Genomic DNA, 22,755 nt, shown 5'->3' with positions numbered 1-22,755 from the left:
ATCTTGTTGATCTTTTTAAAGACTGTAGTCTCTTCTAATAGGAAAAAGGTTACAAAAATAAATTTTAAAAATTGCTTTCCGGAATATGAATTCTGAAGAACTTGTTATTATCCGGTTACCCATATGAGAAACTATATATGTACTTAACTGTTTCACAATATACCTTCACAATGAAGTGACTGCAGAATGCTTGTGAATAGTGATCTGTCCAGGGCAAACACTACTGTACATTTTCTTTCTGCCCAACTTGATTCTTTGTTGGCTATGACAATTTCCCAATTAAAAGTTAATTATGTTTACACTACTTCTTTATTGCTATTCATTTCTTAATTTTGTAGCTTGTCAGAAGCTTTATGCAGCTTCAAAAACACATGCATCAGATACCTTGTTGTATAAACATCTACAGTAATTACATCTGTACCTAGAATTCACAAGAGAATAAAAACAGAAAAGAATTGTCTCTTCTACAGCCAAGTAGCTTAATTTTTTTTTTCAATGTTCCAGAATTATTTGCTTACTCAAAGTTTTTCCATAGCGGCAGTCTTTGCCTATACTTGTAAATCAGGTGACTTCTCAACAGTTACAATCTGGTTGGGTGGCCTTTGGCAAAGAGTCAGGGCTGTACCTTCACAAAGCCAGAAAATTGGAACCAGAGGCTCTGTAAAGGTGGCATGAAAAACATGAAGGCATTTCATATTATTGTCTATGCTGTAAAAGGATATCGTTCCTTGATCGCACTCCAATAGAACTCCAATGAATTTGCACAGAGGTTCTTTTATCTTCGTAGACTTGTTGTTGTACCAAGCCACGTAGCTGTCTTCTTGGATATGCAGGCCCCAGGAGAGTTTATCCAACCCAATGGTAAACTTCTGATGAGCCTGTTTCAATCTGGTGAATGTTTGGCAAGCTACGCCAACAATGACGGAGTGGTCAGATAACTCTACTTCCCAGTAGTGACTGCCTTGGCTGAAGTTCTGAGTACACAAGACTTGCCATGGCTCAAACCTTTGAGGGTCATTTGGCTTTGGCTTTTGAAAACCTTGGGGATGACTTGCCTTCTGATTATTATCAGATATCTGCAGGTATTTGTTGGCTGTGACCGGATCAAATGTCAAATTCTGCTGATCTGCGGGAGTGACAATGGTAACATATTAGGAAAAAAAAAGCAAAACTCAAGAATCTTTAAGCACCAATTTACCTCCTTTCTGGAATATTTTCCATTCTGCACGTTCATTGAAGGAAAGCACGTTACACATCAAAACATGTTATACAGCAGGATGATATATTATTAAAGTAATGGTTAATTTTAAAAGTCAGGAGTTGTGTTGTTGAACAGATCCTTTTTCGTTATTCTGTATTTTCTAAACTCTAGATGTAATGCAGACATATCAAACTCAAGACGTCACGTGACGTCGCACAATGTATCGGAAGTTTTGCCATTGACTTCCGGTGGCGGCGCGGCGCCGGAGACAGCCCTTGCGGGCTGCCCGCGGCTCAGCTGTGTTATTTCCACCCGAAACAGCGTCGATCAGCTGTTCGGGTGGATTTGAAGCCCCCTCCTCGGGAGAAGAGGAGGGGGTGAGCCCCCAGGTAGGGGTTGAGTTCTCCGGGGCTGCCTGAGCTTAAAGCTTGGGCGGCTGAAGGATCGAACTCCCCCGTAGCCTGGGTTGCTCCCAGCTGGTCAGCGTCTCTGCTCCGCGATTTCTGGAGCGGAGCCAGGCGTTTGCGACCACCCCTGCCAGAAGGAAAGACCATGGAATAAAAGGAGCAGGCAGAGCGGTACAGGAGGAAAAGGTGAAGAGGACTTTTATTGCTGCTTTCTAGCTTAATGGATTTTATAAATTTAAAAGTGAAAGTGCGTAGTAAGTGAAAGTAAAGATGGCGGTTAAACCTCCCCCAAAAGCTCTTTGGAGTGCTGGAACTTCTCCGATGCAACAGTCATCATTGCAAGCGTTGCTTCTTCCTGATGTATTGACACCGAAGGATTTACAAGATGCTCTTGAAAAATATGCCCAGGTAATTCTGGAAACAATGGGTGATAAATTTGCAAAGATGGAGGAGAAATTGGAGAAATTGGAGGAGAGAATAGAAGAGAGGATGGAAGAGAAGTTCAGAGTGATGAAGGTAGACATTTTGTCTTCAGTGTATAGAGTGGCTGAATGTGTGGAAGATTTGGATGAAAAAGTGGAAGATTTGACTCAAAAGAATGCCATATTAGAAGCAAAAGTACTGGAGAATGAAGATTTAAGAGACAAAATGGACAGAGAACTGAGTCTTGCTCAATATTTCCAGATGCAGTATGCTGTTAGAATCAGAGGTTTAAAAGAGAATATTAAGGAAGACCTAAAGCAGCTGATTTCTAAGGCTCTGGAAGTAGTATTGACTCAGCCAGCATCTGAAATAAAGGGAGGCATGGATAAAGTGTTTCGTGTGAATTCATGGATTGCTAGACAGAGAAAGTTACCTAGAGATGTGGTGGTTTATTTTGCAAAGAGGGAAATTAGAGATGAAGTTATTCAAGCTGCCTATGGTACTAAAGTTGTGATTGCTGATCAAGAAGTTTTGGTTCTAAAAGAAATTCCTCCAAAGATTTTAAGGAGAAGGAAGGATTTTACATTTTTAGTGCAAGAGCTCAAGCAACGAGATATAAGGTTCAGATGGGAGATTCCAGTTGGGTTGATGGTGATGCATGAAGGTAAAAGGCACCGTTTGGCCACTGTGATGCAGGCGCGTGATTTTTATAATAACGTTTTAAAAGCAACCCCACTATCACTTCTGGAAGCTGCAAAGGGATCTGGAGAAGGAGAACACCAAGAGGCTGAAGATGGACAGACAGAGGAGAATGGTGCTGGAGGAGATCAAGCCACAACTTCTTTGGATGATTTTAGAGAGCAGAGGGAGACGCGTGCTGCTTTAAAACGATCAAAAAAAAATTAAAAGAATAAGGTCAGCAGAAGTCTATGGAATTTCCAAAATGTACTCACAGCCAAGCAGTGGGAGGAGTACGGCCTAAAAAAGATAGTCCTATTTAAGCAGTGCTTCAAGAGCTTTGGGATGATATGCATGGCAATTAAATTTTTAACTTGGAACGTTAATGGATTAAATTTACCACAGAAGAGGAAGAAAGTTTTTCAATATTAATGGAGTGCTAATCAACAACAAGCTGACTTTTTTAGTTTATTTCATACAAAGTATACCCAGTTGGATTATAAATTTTTTATTTTTATGGGGGATTGGAATGGTGTTTTGGATGTACAGATGGACAAGGCTGGAGCTTTTAAGCGCGTCCCAAGTCATGTTAGACTGCCTAAATCTTTTTTTGAAATGAAGGATGACTTGGAACTGTGAGATATTTGGCGTGAAAGACATTCGCATGAAAAGGATTATACTTTTTTTTTTTCTGACAGACATCAATCTTTTTTCCGGATCGATTTTATTTTGTTGACTAATGACTTTTTCTCAAGGATTAAGAAGGTGAAGATATGTGCAAGAACTATTTTTGATTATAGCCCAGTTTGGCTAGAGATTAATAAGGAGAATAGAGATAGGCGCTCGTGGCGCGTAAATGAGAATTTGTTTAGAAACTAGAGAAATGTGGAAGAATGTAAACAGCGGATGAAGGGTTTTTTTTTTTAGAAATTAATATGAATAAGGGCACCTCTATGGACATGGTTTGGGATGCTAGCAAGGCCTATATGAGAGGGGTGTTGATATATATGAATAATAAACATAGATGTGCTGTGGAAGCTAGGAGGAAAGAATTGGAGAATGAAATTAAACTGTTAAGAGGAATGGATTGAGTATATCCAGAACAAATATGGGACAAATGGATTGAGTATATCCAGAACAAATATGGGACTAAAAAGTTTCATGTAGCATTTGAATAAGCCTTCCCTTCTTTTCTCTTTTTTTTTCTCTTTTTTATATATTTTATATTAATAGTGTTTGTAGTTATCCTATATGAGCTAGAGAGTGATAGATTTTAGAGTTTACGGTTGTTAGCATATGGTTGTTTATGATTCTTTTTTTTGTCTTTTATACCTTGTACTTAGCTCTGGGAAGTGGGGGGGGAGGGGGGAGGGGTAAGGAGGGAGGATAGGGGAGGGGTAGGGGGGGTTGTTAAAGATAAAATGTATGATAAAACTTTTCAATAAAAAAAAAGACGTCACGTGACGTTGCACAATGTATCGGAAGTTTTGCCATTGCTGGCAATGGGGTAGGTGCGGCTTCCGGATGATGCGTCCGGCCCACGGGCCGGCAGTTTGACACCCCTGATGTAATGTAATTTTGCTTCATGTTTATTAGTGTCACAAGTTACCATTGTTTTTAGATGTGGAGTCTTTAATCTGGATTCTAGGAAAAAATAACTTTTTAGGGTTGGAAAATACTAAACCCATTACATGCTGTAATAAGTAGGAAAGTAATAATAATAATAATAATAATAATAATAATAATAATAATAATAATAATAATAATAATAATAATAATTTTACATCTTTTGCTCAATCTTGACTCCTGGATGAGTCCCTCCTGGATAAGTTCCTATCAATCTTCACTCCTGGATAAGTTTCCTTGGCAACCTTTTTAGAAGTAGTTTGTCCCTGCTTTTTCCCTAGGGCTAAGAGAAAGGGACTGGCCCAAGGTCACCCAGTTGATTTTGTGCCTAAGGCAGAACTCAGATAGTCTCTTGGTTCCCAGGATATGGTTAATGAAAACTGAAAACTAGCTTCAGGGCCAAGGATTATTCCTAGCTGAAGAGCTCACCATAGTCTTTTTGAAATCTATGCCATGATAAAGGGTGTCTGTTCTTGCTGGCAATTCAGGATTCCTTTGCTTAGCATTCTGCCTAAATATGATTTATGAGATAATTATTTCCCTAGAGATACAAACCAGAAGCCCAAACCCAGGAAATAGACATATACACATCACAGATTATCCTGTATTCATTGTTGTTAGTTACTGAAAACAAACACCTCTGTGAGAAACAGCTATGGCTTTCCATTTTGATTAGTTTTCATTTTGCCAAAGAAGATGAATGACTGCCTCTATATTATGGAAAATTAGATTCAACTTATAAATTAGAGATTTAATTAACTGGTTCCTTGTGTGTTAATCTGCATACAGTCTCATTAAAAGCAGGAACTTTAAAATTAGAATGAGAAAATAAAAAAAGAAATATAAACATATTTCAGCCTACCTACACTGATGTCACAATTGTCTCTATCAACTATGAGAGGGGCCTATACTGTAAATGGAGCCTTATCAACCAGGTGAACTAGAAACAACCAAGAATGGTGAGTGTGCAATCAACGTTCAGTAAAATAACTTTGGCTGGATGTACCATAGACAACATTATTGTAGGGCAATCTATTTGCTGGGTTATGTAATGTACACACATCTCTGCAGTCAGGGAGATACAACTACATTTTTTTAACTTAATGATACAGACTTTGATTTTTTTAAAAAAGATGGGAATAAATTACATAAACTAAGGAAATCTGGAAAGCGTGATGCAGCATTGCCCCTTCAAAGCCACTGTATTCCTACCTACATACCAAGATCTTCCCATTCAGTTACAAAGGATAAGACGTGACTTGTTTTCATCTTTGCAAAAAACATCAAGCTCAGAAACAGCTGTATGTTGAACCAAGTTCCTCCCCGATTTCTTTCTTGGAGGAGTCCTTTGCTACCTCCAGGAGCAGCTGCACTCCAAGGATGGCAGAAACAGCCATCCAACTTTACATTGGACTTGAGGGGCTGAACCACAGGTCGGCAACCTGCGGCTCCGGAGCCGCATGCGGCTCTTTGAGCCGTCTCTTGCGGCTCCCAGCCGCCCGGTGCGCGCGCACCTCTTCCAACGGGCAGTGGTGCGCGCGCACCTCTCCAAATGGAGAGTGGCACCGCCCGTTTGGAGAGGTGCACGCGCACCTCCCCGAATGGGCGGAGGTGCGCGCGCACCTCCCCAAACCTTTGGAGAGGTGCGCGCGTACCTCTGCGCGAATGGGCAGCGGTGCCGCTCTTTCAGGAAGCCCGCCGCGGCCCGTCTGTGAAGCTGCCGAAAGCGGCAGCTTAGCAGAAGGGCCGCGGCAGCTTCCGCAAAGAGCGGCGCCCCTGCCCATTCCGAGAGGTGCGCGCGCACCTCTCCGAACGACCGGAGGTGCGCGCGTACCTCCGCGCGAATGGGCAGCGGTGCCGCTCTTTCAGGAAGCCCGCCGCGGCCCGTCTGTGAAGCTGCCGAAAGCGGCAGCTTAGCAGACGGGCCGCGGCAGCTTCCGCAAAGAGCGGCGCCCCTGCCCATTCCGAGAGGTGCGCGCGCACCTCTCCGAACGACCGGAGGTGCGCGCGCACCTCCCCAAACCTTTGGGGAGGTGCGCGCGCAACTCCGGTCGTTCGGAGAGGTGCGCACGCACCTCTCGGAATGGGCAGGGGCGCCGCTCTTTGCGGAAGCTGCCGCGGCCCGTCTGCTAAGCTGCCGCTTTCGGCAGCTTCACAGACGGGCCGCGGCGGGCTTCCTGAAAGAGCGGCACCGCTGCCCATTCGCGCGGAGGTACACGCGCACCTCCGGTCGTTCGGAGAGGTGCGCGCGCACCTCTCGGAATGGGCAGGGGCGCCGCTCTTTGCGGAAGCTGCCACGGCCCGTCTGCAAAGCTGCCGAAAGCGGCAGCTTTGCAGACGGGCCGTCGCCATCAGGCAACCGGGAACCGGTTCCATCTCATTTTTTAAAAAATGGCAGCCGCGTGCGTCCGCGCATGCGCAAAAAACCTTTTTGCGCATGCGCGTGCATGGACACACGCACGCGGCTCCCTCTTTTTTTAATTTGTGATGGAACCGGTTCCCAGTGGCTCTTTTTCTTTTTTAGGTTGCCGACCCCTGGGCTGAACTGTTAAGTTCCAAAGAATCATTTCTTTTCTCTCTCTCTCTCTCTCTGTGACCCAAAGGTGTAGGGAATTATTGTTCATAACTGACAATCTCTTCTGGTACAGAGGGCCACTGACAGTGTAAATAGCCCAAATGGAGGACAGGACTAGGGCCATCCATTGAACACCCCCCACACACACACCCACTCCTGTAACAGCAGTAACTGGCCTAGGATTTTTCTTAGTAGGCCCAAATGCTCCAATCTTAATTTGAGACAGTATGCTTTGCGCTTTGTCTTTCCGGGATGAGTGCCTATTGGTTCAAAGAGTAGTGCACAAGGCTGTGTCCTATATCAACCAAGCTTCTCAGAGGAAAGTGAGGGAATGGGTCTACTACTATTTGAGGCAATGGCCAAGGTCTGCCAAGGCTTGGTACTTGATTATAAGTCTTTTACTCATCAATCAATGTCCTGAATGAGTGTTCTACAGGACAAGGGACATGATGACAAACTGTCACTCACTCTTGAACACTGTCCTGGTGAAATAATCCATTTTATTTAAGTCATCCCCCCCGCATATTGGACTTTTCTGACCTGCTACATGAGGGAGGTGAAGGATTAGTCCCTTGCCCCATTCTCTAGAGCAGGGGTGTCAAACTGACGGCCTGTAGGCCGGATGCATCATCCGGAAGCCGCACCCACCCCATTGCTGGCAATGGCAAAACTGTCCCGATACGTCACACAATGTCATGTGACGTTGCAAGTTTGACATGTCTGCTCTAGACTAGGTCACAGTTGTCCCAAAGGTGCTTTTCAAAAGGCAATTGGACTTTCTTGATTTTTTTTCCCCTTGAAAATGTTTCACTTTTCACCCAAAAGGTTTCTTCAGTTCTGACTATTCACTATTCACTCAGAAGCTTCTTGGAGGAGAAGTGAAACATTTTCAAGGAAAAAAAACAAGTTTGCCTTTAGAAAAGCACCTTTGGGACATTTCTCCCATAGTTCCTTATCTTCCCTTAAACCCACTGCCATAGCCAACAAACTTTCATGTGTGGCCAGTGGTATTGTATTTATTTCTATATTTCTAAAATTTGTTAAGATAAATACATTTTAAAAGTGCTCTTATGCAAAGATAGTGCAATCTATGGTGCATTTGTTACAAAGGTGTGATTGAACTTGCTTGTTTCAACCTTTTTGCTAGAGATCATCTGTAGTTCTGTAGGTTTAATATTTATTTATTTATTTATTTGTTTGTTTTTATAAACCGCCCTTCTCCTGAGGGACTCGGGGCGGTGTACAGAATAAGGTAGGTATACAGAATGAACAATAGTGAAAAAACAATAGTAAAAAACAAACTGGGACCCCAATTCGAGCTATCAGGCCAGGCCGGACTGCTGGAACAGGTAAGTTTTTAAGTCGCGCCGGAAGGTGCGGAGGTCGGGGGCCATCCGGATTTCGGTTGGTAAGCTGTTCCAGAGGGCTGGCGCACCCACTGAGAATGCCCTCCCCCTGGGGGCCACCAGCCGACATTCCTTGAGCGGTGGCACCCTGAGGAGGCCCTCTCTGTGGGAGCGCACAGGACGGTGGGGTGCTGACATTGGCAGAAGGTGCTCCCGTAGGTAGTCCGGACCCATGCCATGTAGGGCTTTGTATGTCATTGTTAGCACCTTGAACTTCACACGGAAGGCAACTGGAAGCCAGTGCAGCGCACGGAGGAGAGGTGTGATATGGGAGTATCGGGAGGCTCCCAAGAGTGTCCGTGCCCCTGCACTTTGCACCAGTTGAAGCTTCCGAGTGGATCTCAAGGGCAGCCCCATGTAGAGAGCGTTACAGTAGTCTAGGCGAGAGGTCACAAGAGCATGGGTGACTGTACGTAAGGCATCCAGGTCCAGATAAGGCCGTAATTGGCGAACTAGTCGAACCCGGGAGAAGGCCCCCTTGGTCACAGCTCCTATGTGATCTTCCAGGGAGAGCTGCGAGTCGAGGAGGACACCCAGGTTGCGGGCCCTATCAACAGGGGGTAGTAACTTGTCCCCGATGTTAAGGGATGGGATGTTCTGAGTATCCTGGCTTGCCGGTACGTACAGCCATTCAGTCTTGTCCGGGTTCAGTTGAAGCCTGTTCCTCCCCATCCATTCCCGGACCGCTTTCAGGCAGCGGGACATCACGTCGAGGGCATCACTGATGTTGTTTGGAGTTGAGATGAAAAGCTGGGTGTCATCAGCATACTGATGGTACCCTACTCCAAAGCTGCGAATGATCTCGCCCAGCGGCTTCATGTAGATGTTGAACAGGAGAGGCGAGAGGACCGACCCCTGAGGGACTCCGCAAGCGAGAGGCCTCGGGGTCGACCTCTGTCCCCCTGCCAGCACCGACTGCGAGCGACCCTGGAGAAAGGAGGAGAACCAACGCAGAACCGTGCCTCCCACTCCCAGTCCCCTGAGGCGTCGCAGCAAGATACCATGGTCGATGGTATCGAAAGCCGCCGAGAGGTCTAATAAGACTAGGACAGAGGAATGGCCCCTGTCCCGGGCTCTCCAGAGATCATTTATCAGAGCGACCAATGCCGTCTCCGTGCTGTAGCCCGGCCTGAAGCCCGATTGGTACGGGTCTAGATAAACCGCTTCATCCAGGATCTGAGGGAGTTGGTGCGCCACCACGCTCTCAACAACCTTCGCAAGGAAGCGAAGATTGGAGACTGGACGAAAGTTATTCAATGAGGATGGGTCCAAGGTGGGCTTCTTGAGGAGAGGTCTCACCACCGCCTCCTTCAAGGCGGTGGGGAAGTGACCCTCACTCAGAGAAGCGGAGATGACCACCAGGAACCAGCCTCGTGTCCCCTCTCGAGCTGCATATGCCAGCCAGGAAGGGCACGGGTCCAGTAAGCATGTGGAGGAGCTCAACCTCCTCATAATCCTGTCCACTTCCTTAGGAGTCACAGGATCAAATTCCTCCCAGATGACGTCGACAAGACTGTCCATGCCTTGTTCTTCCAGCTCAGCCCAGTTGGAGTCCAGGCCGGTTCGAATCCGAGCAATTTTATCCAGCAGATATTGACCGAATTCCTCGGCTCGACCCTGCAAGGGTTCCTCCCTCACCTCTTGGTTCAGTAGGGAGCGAGTCACCCTGAACAAGGCAGCCGGGCGATTATCTGCGGACGCGATGAGGGTGGAAAAGTAGTTGGATTTTGCCACCCTTATCGCAGCGAGATAAGACCTGGTGAGGCTTCTTAATCGCAATCGGTCGGATTCGGATCGACTGGATTTCCAACGGCTCTCTAGGCCCCGTCTCCGACGCTTCATCTCCCGGAGCTCCGCGGTGAACCATGGGGCTCGCTGGGATCTGCGCCGGGTCAGAGGCCACAAGGGTACAACTCGGTCCAGAGCCTCCGTGGCTGCCTTTTCCCAGGCTTCCACTAAGGCATCCGCCGAGCTGTGAGCAGGGAGTGCATGTGCGTCCCCAAGCGCTGCCTGGAACCTATCAGGGTCCATTAGGCGCCTAGGGCGGTACCATCTGGTTGGCACCGCGCATCCACGGCGGGGGGTGGCAAAGGGGAAGTCTAGCCGCAGGAGGTGATGATCGGTCCATGACAGGGGCGTGACAGTCGTGGCACCCCCACCGATATCATCGCGCCACCGTCCAGACAAGAACACCAAGTCTGGGGTGTGGCCTCTCTCATGAGTCAGTCCAGAAATTATTTGCGACAGGTCCATGGCCGCCATGGAAGCCATGAACTCCCGAGCCAGATCGGACGATCCTCCCAGGGACGGTAGGTTAAAGTCGCCCAAGACCATGAGTTTTGGGAATTCAACCACTAACCCTGAGAGGACATTGAGTAGCTCGGGCAGGGCTGCTGCTGCACGATTAGGTGGTAGGTATGCCAGCAGCAGGCCCAACTGTGCCCCCGGGCCATATCTCAGTAGGAGAGACTCACACCCGACCATCTGAGGGACGGTGGTCTCTCGCGGGCTAAGGGATTCCCTGATGATAACTGCCACTCCCCCGCCCCTCCCATGGGTCCGAGGCTGGTGCAGCACCTGGAAACCTGGCGGGCAGAGGTCAACCAGAGGGACACCACCCTCTTGGCCCAGCCAGGTTTCCGTGATGCAAGCCAGGTCCGCGTGCTCGCTCTCCACTAGGTCACGAACAAGGTGTGCCTTGTTAGCTACGGACCTGGCATTCAGGTAGACCAGCCTTAGCATAGGAGGCTGCACACCTTCGCTCCCGGGTCCTCCGGGGAAGTACAGAGGGTCGGAGCGTCTCACCGTTTGTACAGAGCGGAGATGACACTCCCGGTGACGATACGGCCCTCTGTTTGTGCACCTTCTGCCGTTCCCCACCATCCTGGGAATAGGATGTTCGTCAGTACGCCATTGGTTATTGTCGGCGGTGTGTGCATGACTCATAAGCATATTTTTTGTTCTCTGCACTACTTGATACAGTATTATAAAAGTAACTCTAACCCTAATGTACATTCAATATGCATTTCTGATTTCTGCGGCAGAGGAAAACTTTTTGCATTTTCTAGGAAGGAGTCCCTCTTCTGGACAGTGGATCTATTTCTGTTCTGTTCTCTCAGAATATCCTCCGATACCACAGAAAGTAATTGACTGAATGGTTTGTTGTTTGCTGTGAGAGGTTAACAAAGACAGCCTGAATCTTTACTTAGAACACCTCTACTTCCAAGGCAAATTTCAGGAACACTAGGGCCAAGGCTACAAGATCTGGATTGCAAAACCCTGCATTACAACTAGATGGCAGCAACATTTTAGAGTGTATTGTGTTTTCTGCTGCCATCTAGTCCTGACTGTTACAGACAAGAAAGCTTTTCTTGGATCCTTCTTTTTTCTATGTCCAGAACATTTAAAACTATTACATGTTTCATTTCATCCAAGAACAGGCAAATTTATTTTTTCTAGAACAGGCAAACTCTTCCAAATATTGTTTCATCTTCAAAACAAGGCAACATAGCTTATAGATTACAGTGCTTTTTTCATATGCCTACTAAATTGAAAAAAATTGATTTTAAAAGCATCAGACCCAAAAGAATATTGTCATTGAAAATGCAGAAATTAAAGATTAGAGTTTGGATCATAAAATGACACTGTTAAAAGGAAGAATTCCTACCCCAAACTAATTTTGAGAAATTTGCTTCAGACAAATGTGAGGCCCTCCAAATGTTTTTACAGTGGACATGTTATAACTAGCGTTATGTTGAAGTTGCATTCTGTTTGTGCAACAGAATATTTAAATCCAAACTTTGGGCTGCTAATTCGTAGTTAACAGAATTCAGTAGTTTTTTGAATTAACCTAATTGCATGGGAGTACCCAACACAGTAAGCCATAAACTGAACATGCTAACTGAGTTTACAACACATGCTGCACTAACTGGCCAAATATAGTCCATCTTAGCATATTGTGTGAATGAAGACCAGCATTTGTACAGCTTTTCAGTTGCCTACTGGTATTCTGCAGTTTTTCCTGTTTCTCTTGTTGCCTGTGGTATTTTCTGCAACACCTGCTGACTCATGTCCTCTCTTTCTGAAACTTATTTGTATGAAACTTGTATCCTGAAAATCAGCATATTGTACAATACTGCATTCAGAAGAATTATGCAATTGGCAGTTCACACAAATTTAATTATAGTGACTGATAAAAGTGGATAAAGTAAATAGGTTTTCTTCATGTGGAATTTGTTGGGTAATATATTGAGCAACAAGACTATGCTCTGGCTCTTTCCTTAATAACAAGTGAAAAATAAAAAGATAAACTTGTGTCCTTTTGATAAAGAAGAGGATGTCATTAAGAACAGATTTCAAAAACATCTCTTATCAAGCCTAGGGAATTTATCCCAAACATTCTTTTTTATCACATTCTTCACTCTGCAGGCCATTCTTCACTGGGAAGTCCCACTGAATTCATCACAACTTACGTACAGGTAGTCCTCGACTTATGACCGGTTCCTTGACAACCATTAGAAGTTACGATGGAGCAAAAAAAATGGTGCTATGACCTGGATTCAAAGTCCTGTTGGACATCCCACCCACCTATGGTCACATGATTGCATTTCAGGCATTCAACAATTGGCCCACATTTATGGCTGTTTGCAGCATTCTGTAGTCACCTGACTGCTATTTACAATATTTACTTCCAGTTTCCTGCAAAAATGCCCAATATGGACAATGGGTTTGCTTAACAACTACTGCCACATGACCTGCTTAATGACTGGCACGACTTAGAACCATAATTCTGGAGTCAATGAAGTTGAGAACTGCCTGTATAGGATTCAGCTATCAAAGAAATAAGTGATTTTCCATTTTTCCAATTTATAGAAAAATATCTAACCCTCATACAATATCCGTAAGCAGGGAAATGTTGTAAACACATGGAAGAGAGAAACCCACAGATATATATTTACTTGTATCAGGGCTGTTCAGTAAAGTTTGGCTCCCAGGTCTAGGAATTTTATTTATTTGATTATTTATATCTCCCTTTATTATTTTTACAAATAACTCAAAGCAGCAAACATATTCAAGACACCCTTGTCCTATTTTTCCCCACAACAACAACATGAGATGGGCTGTAACGAGTGAGTGACTGGCTCAAGGTCACTCAGCTGGCTTTCATGGCTAAGGGCTGGGTAGATTGCAAACTCTTCCATCCAGAATAAGGGAGCAGGGAGTGATGCAAAAGTGTCCTCCATGGTACTTGTCCCATCCGTCTTGAGCACCTTTGAACTCTTATCTCGAATAACTATTAAGGCAACTGACCCAGATAATGCTTGGGCAACAGAGAGTTTATAGGGAAATTGTGGAGTTTATTTCACACTCATACAAAAAGATATATAAGCACAGAGAATATATTCAAAGAGTGAAGCCAAGAGAAAACAGAATAGGGGACCTAAAACCTCCTGGTAGTTAGTAATATGTTCTTGACCTGTTATTGTGAAAACATTTTGTTCCTCCACTAGGTTGCTGTTTGTCATCTATTTTGTGCGGTCTCGTTATCACTGAGACAAGCAGCCTTTTTGTATTGAGGGAGCAGGTTTTCCCGTAGGAAAGGAGTGTGAGATCTTTTTCCGAGGTTTTTTCCCCCCAGAATTAACATGCTTTACACATACAAAGAAGAGCCTTATTCGCATAAGTAACCTCTTCCATGAACAGGGAGCAGCAAATTCAGCCACTGTGGTCACCATTCTACCACGTGGAGTAAATAAAGAGTTTGTTTTTCTTCTTTCAAAAGAGAGGGGGCTGTATCTTGTATAACATTTTATTGCTGTCCCACTCTTAAATCTTTTGGGAACTATATAAATTCCTTTTAGGAACGTAACTAAAATTACTGGAAGAAAAGAGTGCATTCGCTGTTGAAGCAGGATCAGTAGGAGACATCTTTGTGTACATTGAAGAATGAGACCCCACTTATTAGCCCATTTTCTTACCCTTTAGAAGCTTTGTCCTTAATTCATTCTCTGAAAGACAAAGCCCAGGCGTCCTCTTCACAAATACTTTGGGCTCACGTCTGACTGCAGAATGCAATACAGAGAAGAAAAATTCAACAGCACGAAGAAAGCAAACTTCAAAAAATTTCTATCTATAACTATTCAAAATAACAGAAAAGACTGTTTGGCCTGGTAGTTAAGACTAGACCCCAGAAGACTGCGAGTTCAAGTCCTACCCTAGACATGAAAGAAAAATGGGCAACTTTGGCCCAGTCACTCTTTCTCAGCCCACAACATCAGGCTCGGGCAACAAGTTGGTTAGTTAATTTCTGTTGCGACCATTGGATCAACGCTTGGTTGATCCAGGGGGAAAAAAAGTAGACCCTGCACTTGTGGGAAAATAGTTAGAAGGGAAAAAAAAGTAAAAAAAATTCTAATGATTAAATAACACCTGTAAAAGCCATTCAGCCCTATATACATGCTTGTAGCTTTGAACAGCAACCAACTTGAAATAAATAAGGACACTCAGGAATATCCCATCTTTGATTATATTAATCACTCAAGAAAAAGAACAGAAACGTTGATCTGTTTGATACTGAAAATGAAAAGGGAAGAAATGTATGAATTTGAAAGTTACTACAGATTTTTTTTAAAGTGACAAATCTTGGTGAGTTGCTATCTCTGAATTACATCTTCTTTGTGAAAACACATTTTAAAAATCTTTTAGGCGATCTGGACTTTGCAGACTATTGTGGGGAGTGGGCATCCATTTAAATCATTCTTACTATACAAAATTGACTTTCTTTGAATAGGCTAATTGAAACAAGAATAATTTCCCTATTATTCTTACAGTATTATCCTCTAACGCAAACAATTATATTCAAAATTCGTTTTTTCACAGCTGTAGTGCATGTGCCCTATGCAGCTCTTCTGATGCTCCCTTTGCAGCCTCCAGTATAGAGCTGGAGAGAACTAAATGAGCAGAGCTAAAAAATCATATTCTGTTCTTGTAGGGTGAAGACATAAAGAGTTTAGGAGTAAAGGTGCTCATTTCTCTCCTTTACCAATCCAAACATATCAAAATGTCCAGTGTTTTCTTTTTCAATGAAACGTAAAGGGGAAAAGATGCTTAAGTCACATGTAAGGCACACATTCCACTCCTTGAATTCACCCAACCTCTTTACATCTTTGTAAAGTATATTACTTTAAAGTATATTACTTTATTGTAATATACTTCGTGCACCTGCCAGACTTTGGAGGAAAGCCATGTTAGTCTAAAGCAGCACAAAATAAGGAGAAATCTGGTAGCTAACCTTTTCCAGCTAACACATTTTATTCAAAGGCATGAGCTTTTCTGAGCCACAAATCACTTCATTGGATGCATAGTATGGCTAGACTGAAATTTTTAAAAAAAGTGCTACCAGATTCTTATATATATCTGCTAGGAAATTGACCTGTCAAGTGTGACCCGATTTTTTCATTGCCCATAAAACAGCTTGATAATTACTTTTTCTGCCAGCCATTTGTGGATTCAAAAGATTTGACTGAAGTTCCTCCAGAACCCTGAAGAATTCAGTGAAGAACTTGGTGACGGTATCTTCACTGTTATCCAAATCAAATTGAATGACTGGAGGACCTTCCAATTTACTAGGTGGAGAGAGGAGATGTTGCTCCTGCAAAAAATAGAAAATAATTATTCTGCTAGTGCAAAGATGGATAATTTAAAAAATAGCAAGAGCACAGTGAAGAAGATGCATTGAAGCTACACCATGAAGGCTTATTGAATATTAAGGAAAACAAACTACTTTACAAGAAAGACCAAACGAAGAATAGAAAAGAGATATGGCAAGGCAAAGTATTACACAGCCAGTACATAAAACAAAAACATCCTTACAGTCAAAGCAGATAAAACAAGATCTGGTAATACCTAGGAGCAGGAAATTTGAAGCAAAAGATAGAATCTACGTAATTCTGGCTACACAAGATCAAGCCTTAAGAACAAATGCATATAAAACCAGAATTGAGAAGACAGCAACAGATAGCAAATGCCAACTTTGCAAAGAAATTGAATAAACCATGGATCACCTGGTTAGCAGCTGTAAGAGGATCTCACAGATTGACTATAAACCACAGCACAACAATGTAGCAACAATATCTTAGTTTCATTTTAATTCATTTTTTAAAAAAAATATCTTATTCTGCATTTTATCCAATGTTTGTAAGCTGCCTCTGGCAAGATGGGCAGCATATAAGTTTAATAAATAAAATGAAAAATAAAATAAATTTGCCTGTAAATAAGAACTGGTGTGATTATGAAACAGACAAAGTAATAGCAGAATAGAAGAGAAAGAACTGGAGAAAATCATAAAATATAAAGATCTGTAAATAGGAGTAGAACAACTGTGGCAAAAGAAAGTAAAATAATACTAATAGGAATAGAAACCTTGGGCGCAATTCTAAAACATCTGGAACACCACTAAACACCAGCAGCATTGACAAATCTTCATCAGTCAATTGCAAAAGGCATCTTCACTTAGAACAACTTACATCCTGTGATGACACCTATAACATTATTAAACAACAAATCTGCCTATCTCAGATCCTCAATACGTGGACAAAATTGCCAAATCCAATGTAAACCTCTGGTGACCAACCAATAGTAGATCATATACTCAGCTGTGCAAAAAGAACACGCAAGCTGGCTATAAATTACATAACACAGTCGCCAAAATGATTCACTGGAACATCTGTAAAAATTATCACTTGCCAGCAATAAAAAAATTGGTGGGAACATATAGTTGAAAAAAAATAGCCAAAAATGAGCAGGTTAAAACATTGTGGGATTTCTAAATACAAACTGATAAAATCTTGGTGCATAACACACCAGATTTAATGTGGTTGAAAAAAAAGACATATGGATAATTGATATGGCAATACCAGAAGATAGAAGAACAGAAGGCAAAGAAATTGTGAGCACTCCATCACTGGAGATTTTTAAGAAGAGACTAGACAATCACCTGTCTTGAGATGGTATAGGTTCTCCTTCTTGAGCAAGGAGCTGGATTAGAAGACCTTGCAATTCTATTCTATTCTATTCTATTCTATTCTATTCTATTCTATTCTATTCTATTCTATTCTATTCTATTCTATTCTATTCTATTCTATTCTATTCTATTCTATTCTATCCTATCCTATCCTATCCTACCCTAATTGGAGAAGATCACAAAATGATTAAAATCTAAAAATCGAAGTTGAAAGAATATTGCATAAACTAGCAGTGGTGGTCCCAATGGAAAAGAAAGAGGGGGGGGGAGGGAGGGAGGGAGGGAGGGAGGGAAGGGAAGGGAAGGAAGGAAGGAAGGAAGGAAGGAAGGAAGGAAGGAAGGAAGGAAGGAAGGAAGGCTCATGCAAAAGTTTCTGTAGGAGGATAAACCATTATTCAGTTGCTACCATTTTACTTTAGTCTAACCCTTCCAACAGTGTTGGGAGATTTATTAATAAAGTTTCATTTTCTTAAGGATTTGGAGCAACCTCACATGTCAGGAAGAATTCTGTCTATTACTTCTCCACATTCCTGATCTGTCCTCTATTTCGAAATATCTGGTTGCACACTGGGGGCCTCTGGCTTTTGATACTCTGATCCTAATTGTACGTTCTGGCAAAGAAACTGTATTAAGCATACAATGATAGCAATGTTCTCCCAATGCACAGAGACACATTTTTTTTTTTACCCACTTCAAGAAACACGATATCATCCGCACAGCTCAGCAGCCTTTCCGCTGTCCTGCTGTATTGTGTGACAGTCTCCAAATGATGCTGTAGGCAATTCTGGTTCTCCTGCATTTGCTTTAGCAAAGCAGCATGCTCACTTGTTGCCTTCTTCAGCACCTTCTTCTTGCATTCTTCTAGGGTTTCCACGAGATGATCAAACTTTTGCAAAATTCCTGATTTGAACTTCATTGAGAAAACCTGTAGGAAGCCAACATTCAAAACATCAAGTTATCCTCATAGCAGTTAATGTCTCTCTCCACTTTTCTTAAAGCACCATATGGCAATAAAATAAAATGCGGAGGGAAGACAATGGAAGGGGTACTGACCTTTACTTTGTGGACACAAGCTAGTAATGAGGAGGAAATGACCACCTCTGTTTATTCAGCAGCTGCCACAAGAGCGATTAAACACTGCCGAAGCACAAACTATTTCCACAGGACTCACTTTAACATGGTTCATCTGCTGCTCCAGTTTCTGTATTTCTGCTGCAATGCTTTCTGCCGCTTTCCGTTTTTCTTCCAAGGTTTCCTTGATTGACTCCTGTCAAAGGAGACTAGAAGTTCAAATGGGCAATTGTTTCATACTTTCCTTGATCCTTCCAGCCCTATAGAGAATACTTCACTTGGCATATTCACGTTGGTCTATTCACATTGGAAGGAATAACTAAGGAAATACACCAAAGTATTACCCACGTAATCCTTTGCAAAGGTCCCACAGCTCTACGCTAATAATATCACCTTGCTGCCATTGTTGAAACAAGATGACCAAGATCCTGGAACTGCTTATCCGCTTCAGAAAGAGCAATGGGCTCAAGAAAAATGTGATGGTATATGGGCCAATTGGGTTCGCTCACATTTATATTGAACCATGGTAATAGTTTGGATTTAGCAAGACCTTCAGCATCATCTCTCTTGTGAGATAGCATCAAAGCATAACCATTACCCATTTCAAATTGTACATGATTTGTGGACCAGACAACAGACCTTCTCTGTGGTTACCCCTGCAATGTAGAATCCTCTTCCTCAGAGGCCCAAGAGCCCTATTATTCAATCTCGGAAAACAATTACTGTAAAGCAGTACAGTATTATTCCAATGTGCCTTTGGCCTGAGTTGACTGTGGACAGTGATCAGATTTGGCTGTTGTATTATTTATTCTTATTCCTTATATTTTGATTTTTAACCCTGTTTTGTTGTTAGCTTGCAGCGTGTTTTGGGGCCAGAATAGATTATCAATACTTTGAAGTAAATATATACCGGTATATAGGAAATATAATTTCATGAGATGTTGGACTTGTACCTTAAGGCACATCAGAAACTATTAACTGTTAAGCTTATTAGTTCTGTTACATTAGTATAATTGCTTGGTTGCATTTGAGGCAAATGTGGCATTTAGCAGGGACGTTATTCTCTTTACTATAACACCAATATGGAACCTTAGTGTTACTGGGCAGAAAAGAAGGGAAACCTATACCTAAGAAGACCAATATGCATTCTTACCATAGTGGGATCTATGGACATATCCCAGTTTAGAAATCTTAATTGGAGGTGCAATGGGTGACTATATTTGAAAATCAGAGCATGCCAACATGCTCTGGTTCATACAAATATATGCATATATACATATAGTCCTTGATTTATATTATATGACTATGTTGCTTAGCAACAGTAGTCCTGGCATTATTATCATCATCAACTAAATTCCATTGGTTGTTAACCAACGACCTACCCCTATCCAAGCCATTTAGGATTTGGTCTCTCCCAGCCCTGATCTGTGTTCATTCAAGATAAGGGACCGCCTCCCCTTCAATTACCCCCATCTACCTATCCCCCCCACATCTCTGCCCTTGTGGTTGCCCTGGCCCTATCTTGTAAGGCAGCAAGCAACTCTAGAACCATGCATGCTGTGGCTCCCTGCAGCTCCTGACCCACAGTGCAATGGGAACCTCAGCCCCAGCCTTTTTGCAGCATGAAGCCCAGCCCAAGCTGAGCCACAGTTGCCCATGCCACAGTGCACTCTGCTGTCCCATGGACCTTCGCCATCATCTTACTCCTGATGCTGACAAGGCATGTTCATGCTGGCTGTTCGCTATTGCCACGTGAGATCATTTTCCCCAGTTCTTGAGAGGAAATCACTGTGTGCAACCTGGGGAAGAAAGTCTTGTGTAGCCAGCAAAAGGGACAGGGTGTGCACACTTGCTTAACAGCACGGCCAAGAAGATGTGAAGGTCAGCTAAGGTAGCAGGAGCCATAGAGCAGAGTTTCTCAATCTTTCCGGGTTGGCAGCCAAGAACGGGGGTGAGAGGAGGGAAAGAGGGGATGATTTTGTTCGTGGTAATGCTTGCGTGAGTGGGACCTTGAACACATGCAACAACACTTGTGCAAGTGAGGCTGAAAGCACCCACAATGAGGCTTACGCGAGTCAGGTCAAGACTGCTCGTAACAACGCTTACGTGAGTGGGACCTTGAATGACTGCGATGACACTTGTGCAACTGCAAGTGCCCACAATGAGGTTCGTGCAAGTGAGACAAGTGCCCACAACATTGACCCAAGTGGGGCCGCAACCGTCCACAATTCTTGTTTGAGTGGGGCTGTGATCGCCCGCAATGCATGCGATGACCCTCTCGTGAGGGGGTAGTGTGCGCACAGATGTGCGCACTGACCAGCCACTCATGCGGCCTGGTGGCGATTAGGCCACGGCCCAGTAGTGGGCTGCAGCCTACAGGTTGGGGACCCCTGCCATAAAGTACAGGGAGCCAAAAAAGCATGGGGGAGGGGAGATAGACGGGGAAGTTGAAGTGTCCTTATGGTTGTAAATGTGGGCACACTGCCAAGCACCCAATTTTGATCACGTGACCTTGGGAGCACTGCATTGTAACTTTAGCCACCAGTCCCAAGTCCCTTTGTTCCACACCACCGTAACTTGTACATTTGCTGAACAAATGGTCATAAGTTGAGGACTATCTGTTCAGAGAAAACCATGCCCAGTTCCATTTAGCACTAGACACGTCTTAGCCTCTGTAAATTTGGGCTGTATAAGCTATAGGATGAATTCTATTAGCCCACCAGCCGCTAGTTTTGATTCTGCCACCCTGCTTACTTCTTGAGCTTTCCGTCCCTCTTCGAAGAGAGCCCTCTTGTGCTTTTGGCAGCTTCTTACGGTGCACACACAGCAGATGCAGCGCTTCTCAGTTACACAGTAAAGCTCCAAGGGCCGGCCATGGCCGTGGCATTTCCTTGCTGGAGAATCAGCTGCCTTCCTCATCTCCGCTTCTGGGATCCCTGGGGACACTTCTTCCAGTTTCAGCAGCTCTACCAGGCTTTCAAGCTGGACAGTTTTGCTAAGTTTGGGTCTCTCTGTAAAGCATGTTCTGCATTCAGGGCAAGTGCAAGTCTTCTCACCATTTAATCCTTGTTCTTCGTTGTCCCAGTGGCTGCTGATGCACTTCTCACAAAAACTGTGTCCACAAGGCACAGTCACAGGGGTGGTAAACATCTCCAGACAAATGCAACATATTAACTTTTCTTCCAGCTTCTGAGATCCAGAGGAAGCCATTTCCCCCCAGGAAGCACATAAAGAGAAAGAGAAACTAATACACTCACAACCCAAAATGCTCCCTAAGGGGCGGTCCTGAATGTAGAAAGAGTAAGCCTTAAAGGGACAGAAGGTATTTGTAGTTTACACAGTACAATACAGCATTTAAGGTAATCACAGATGCCCTAATATTAAATGCATTAGCCTTTTTCTAAGTGAAAAAACCCCAAGCTTTGGGTTTGAATTTTCTCCTTATTTCAAACAACCTTTAGGCCAGTGCTATCAATTTTGATGTTTCATTAGTTAACTTGAGCTTTATTATTTACTCTGAAGGTGCACCATCTGAGGTCACCTACAGCTTCTAAAGCAGGGGTGTCAAACTCAATTTCATTGAGGGCCACATCAGCATTGCAGTTGCCCTCAGGGGACTGGGTGGGCGTGGCTAGAGTGCGTATGGCCTACTGGGTGGGCGTGGCCAGCTCAACATCGTTGCATCAAGGATGCCTATGGGGGGCCTGGGCAGGAGTGGGATAGATCTGAGGGTCTCTGGAAGAAGGAGATGGGACCAGAGTAAATGCCAAGGCAGTGGGGGCCATTCCCTCACTGTTTCCAGGATGGCTTTGTGGGCCACATGAAACCACTTCGCAGGCTGGATCTGGCCCCCGGGGCCTTGTGTTTGACATGTCTGTTCTAAAGGCTTGGCTGAACTCATGAGGCTTCTAAATGTTGATAACAAATTGTAATCTTTAATGGTCATAAGAGGAAATACATGATTGGAGCATAATGTTAACTGTATTTTTTAACTAAGCGTAAATGAAACACCAACTCTAGTTATCACCCAGGCCTTTTTATTGCTTTTTATAGTACAAGTAGCCCTTGATCTGGAAAAAAAACAAACCTGCAGGCTTCCGAGTTACAACCAGAGATGGCTCAGGATCAATGTCTTTCAAAGTCTTTTCAAAATCAAATTAGCTCAAAAACCGTACTGGGGAGGTGGGGGGGGCTCCAGCCTCCTTGTGATTAAACCTCCTAATCTCAGATTGGAAAGTTTTGGCAGACTCAATGCCTGCTGAGCATAAAGGCCACTCTGATGAAGCAGAAGATGTAGAGGAGATGGGAAAAGGTGGATGTTCATCTTTTGCAGGCATTTTGCAGGC

General features: G+C 43.7%; 1 protein-coding gene across 1 annotated transcript; it reads right to left on the bottom strand.

Annotated features, from left to right (window-relative positions):
• Nucleotides 1–230: 230 nt before the first annotated feature.
• On the bottom strand, nt 231–21,619 carry TRIM65 (tripartite motif containing 65; the record flags this gene model as incomplete). Its single annotated transcript, XM_083355727.1, has 6 exons — nt 231–1,126; nt 14,295–14,378; nt 15,802–15,967; nt 18,030–18,263; nt 18,510–18,605; nt 21,164–21,619. 6 exons carry the CDS (start codon nt 21,617–21,619, stop codon nt 549–551), a joined length of 1,614 nt encoding a protein of 537 aa, XP_083211853.1. The 3' UTR covers nt 231–548.
• Between the last annotated feature and the right edge of the window lie 1,136 nt (nt 21,620–22,755).

Source organism: Vipera ursinii, assembly GCF_947247035.1.
Source record: "Vipera ursinii genome assembly, chromosome: 2".
Classification (NCBI taxonomy): domain Eukaryota; kingdom Metazoa; phylum Chordata; class Lepidosauria; order Squamata; family Viperidae; genus Vipera; species Vipera ursinii.
Note: the sequence above shows the minus strand (reverse complement) of the source record. Positions and strands in the feature narration are given on the sequence as shown.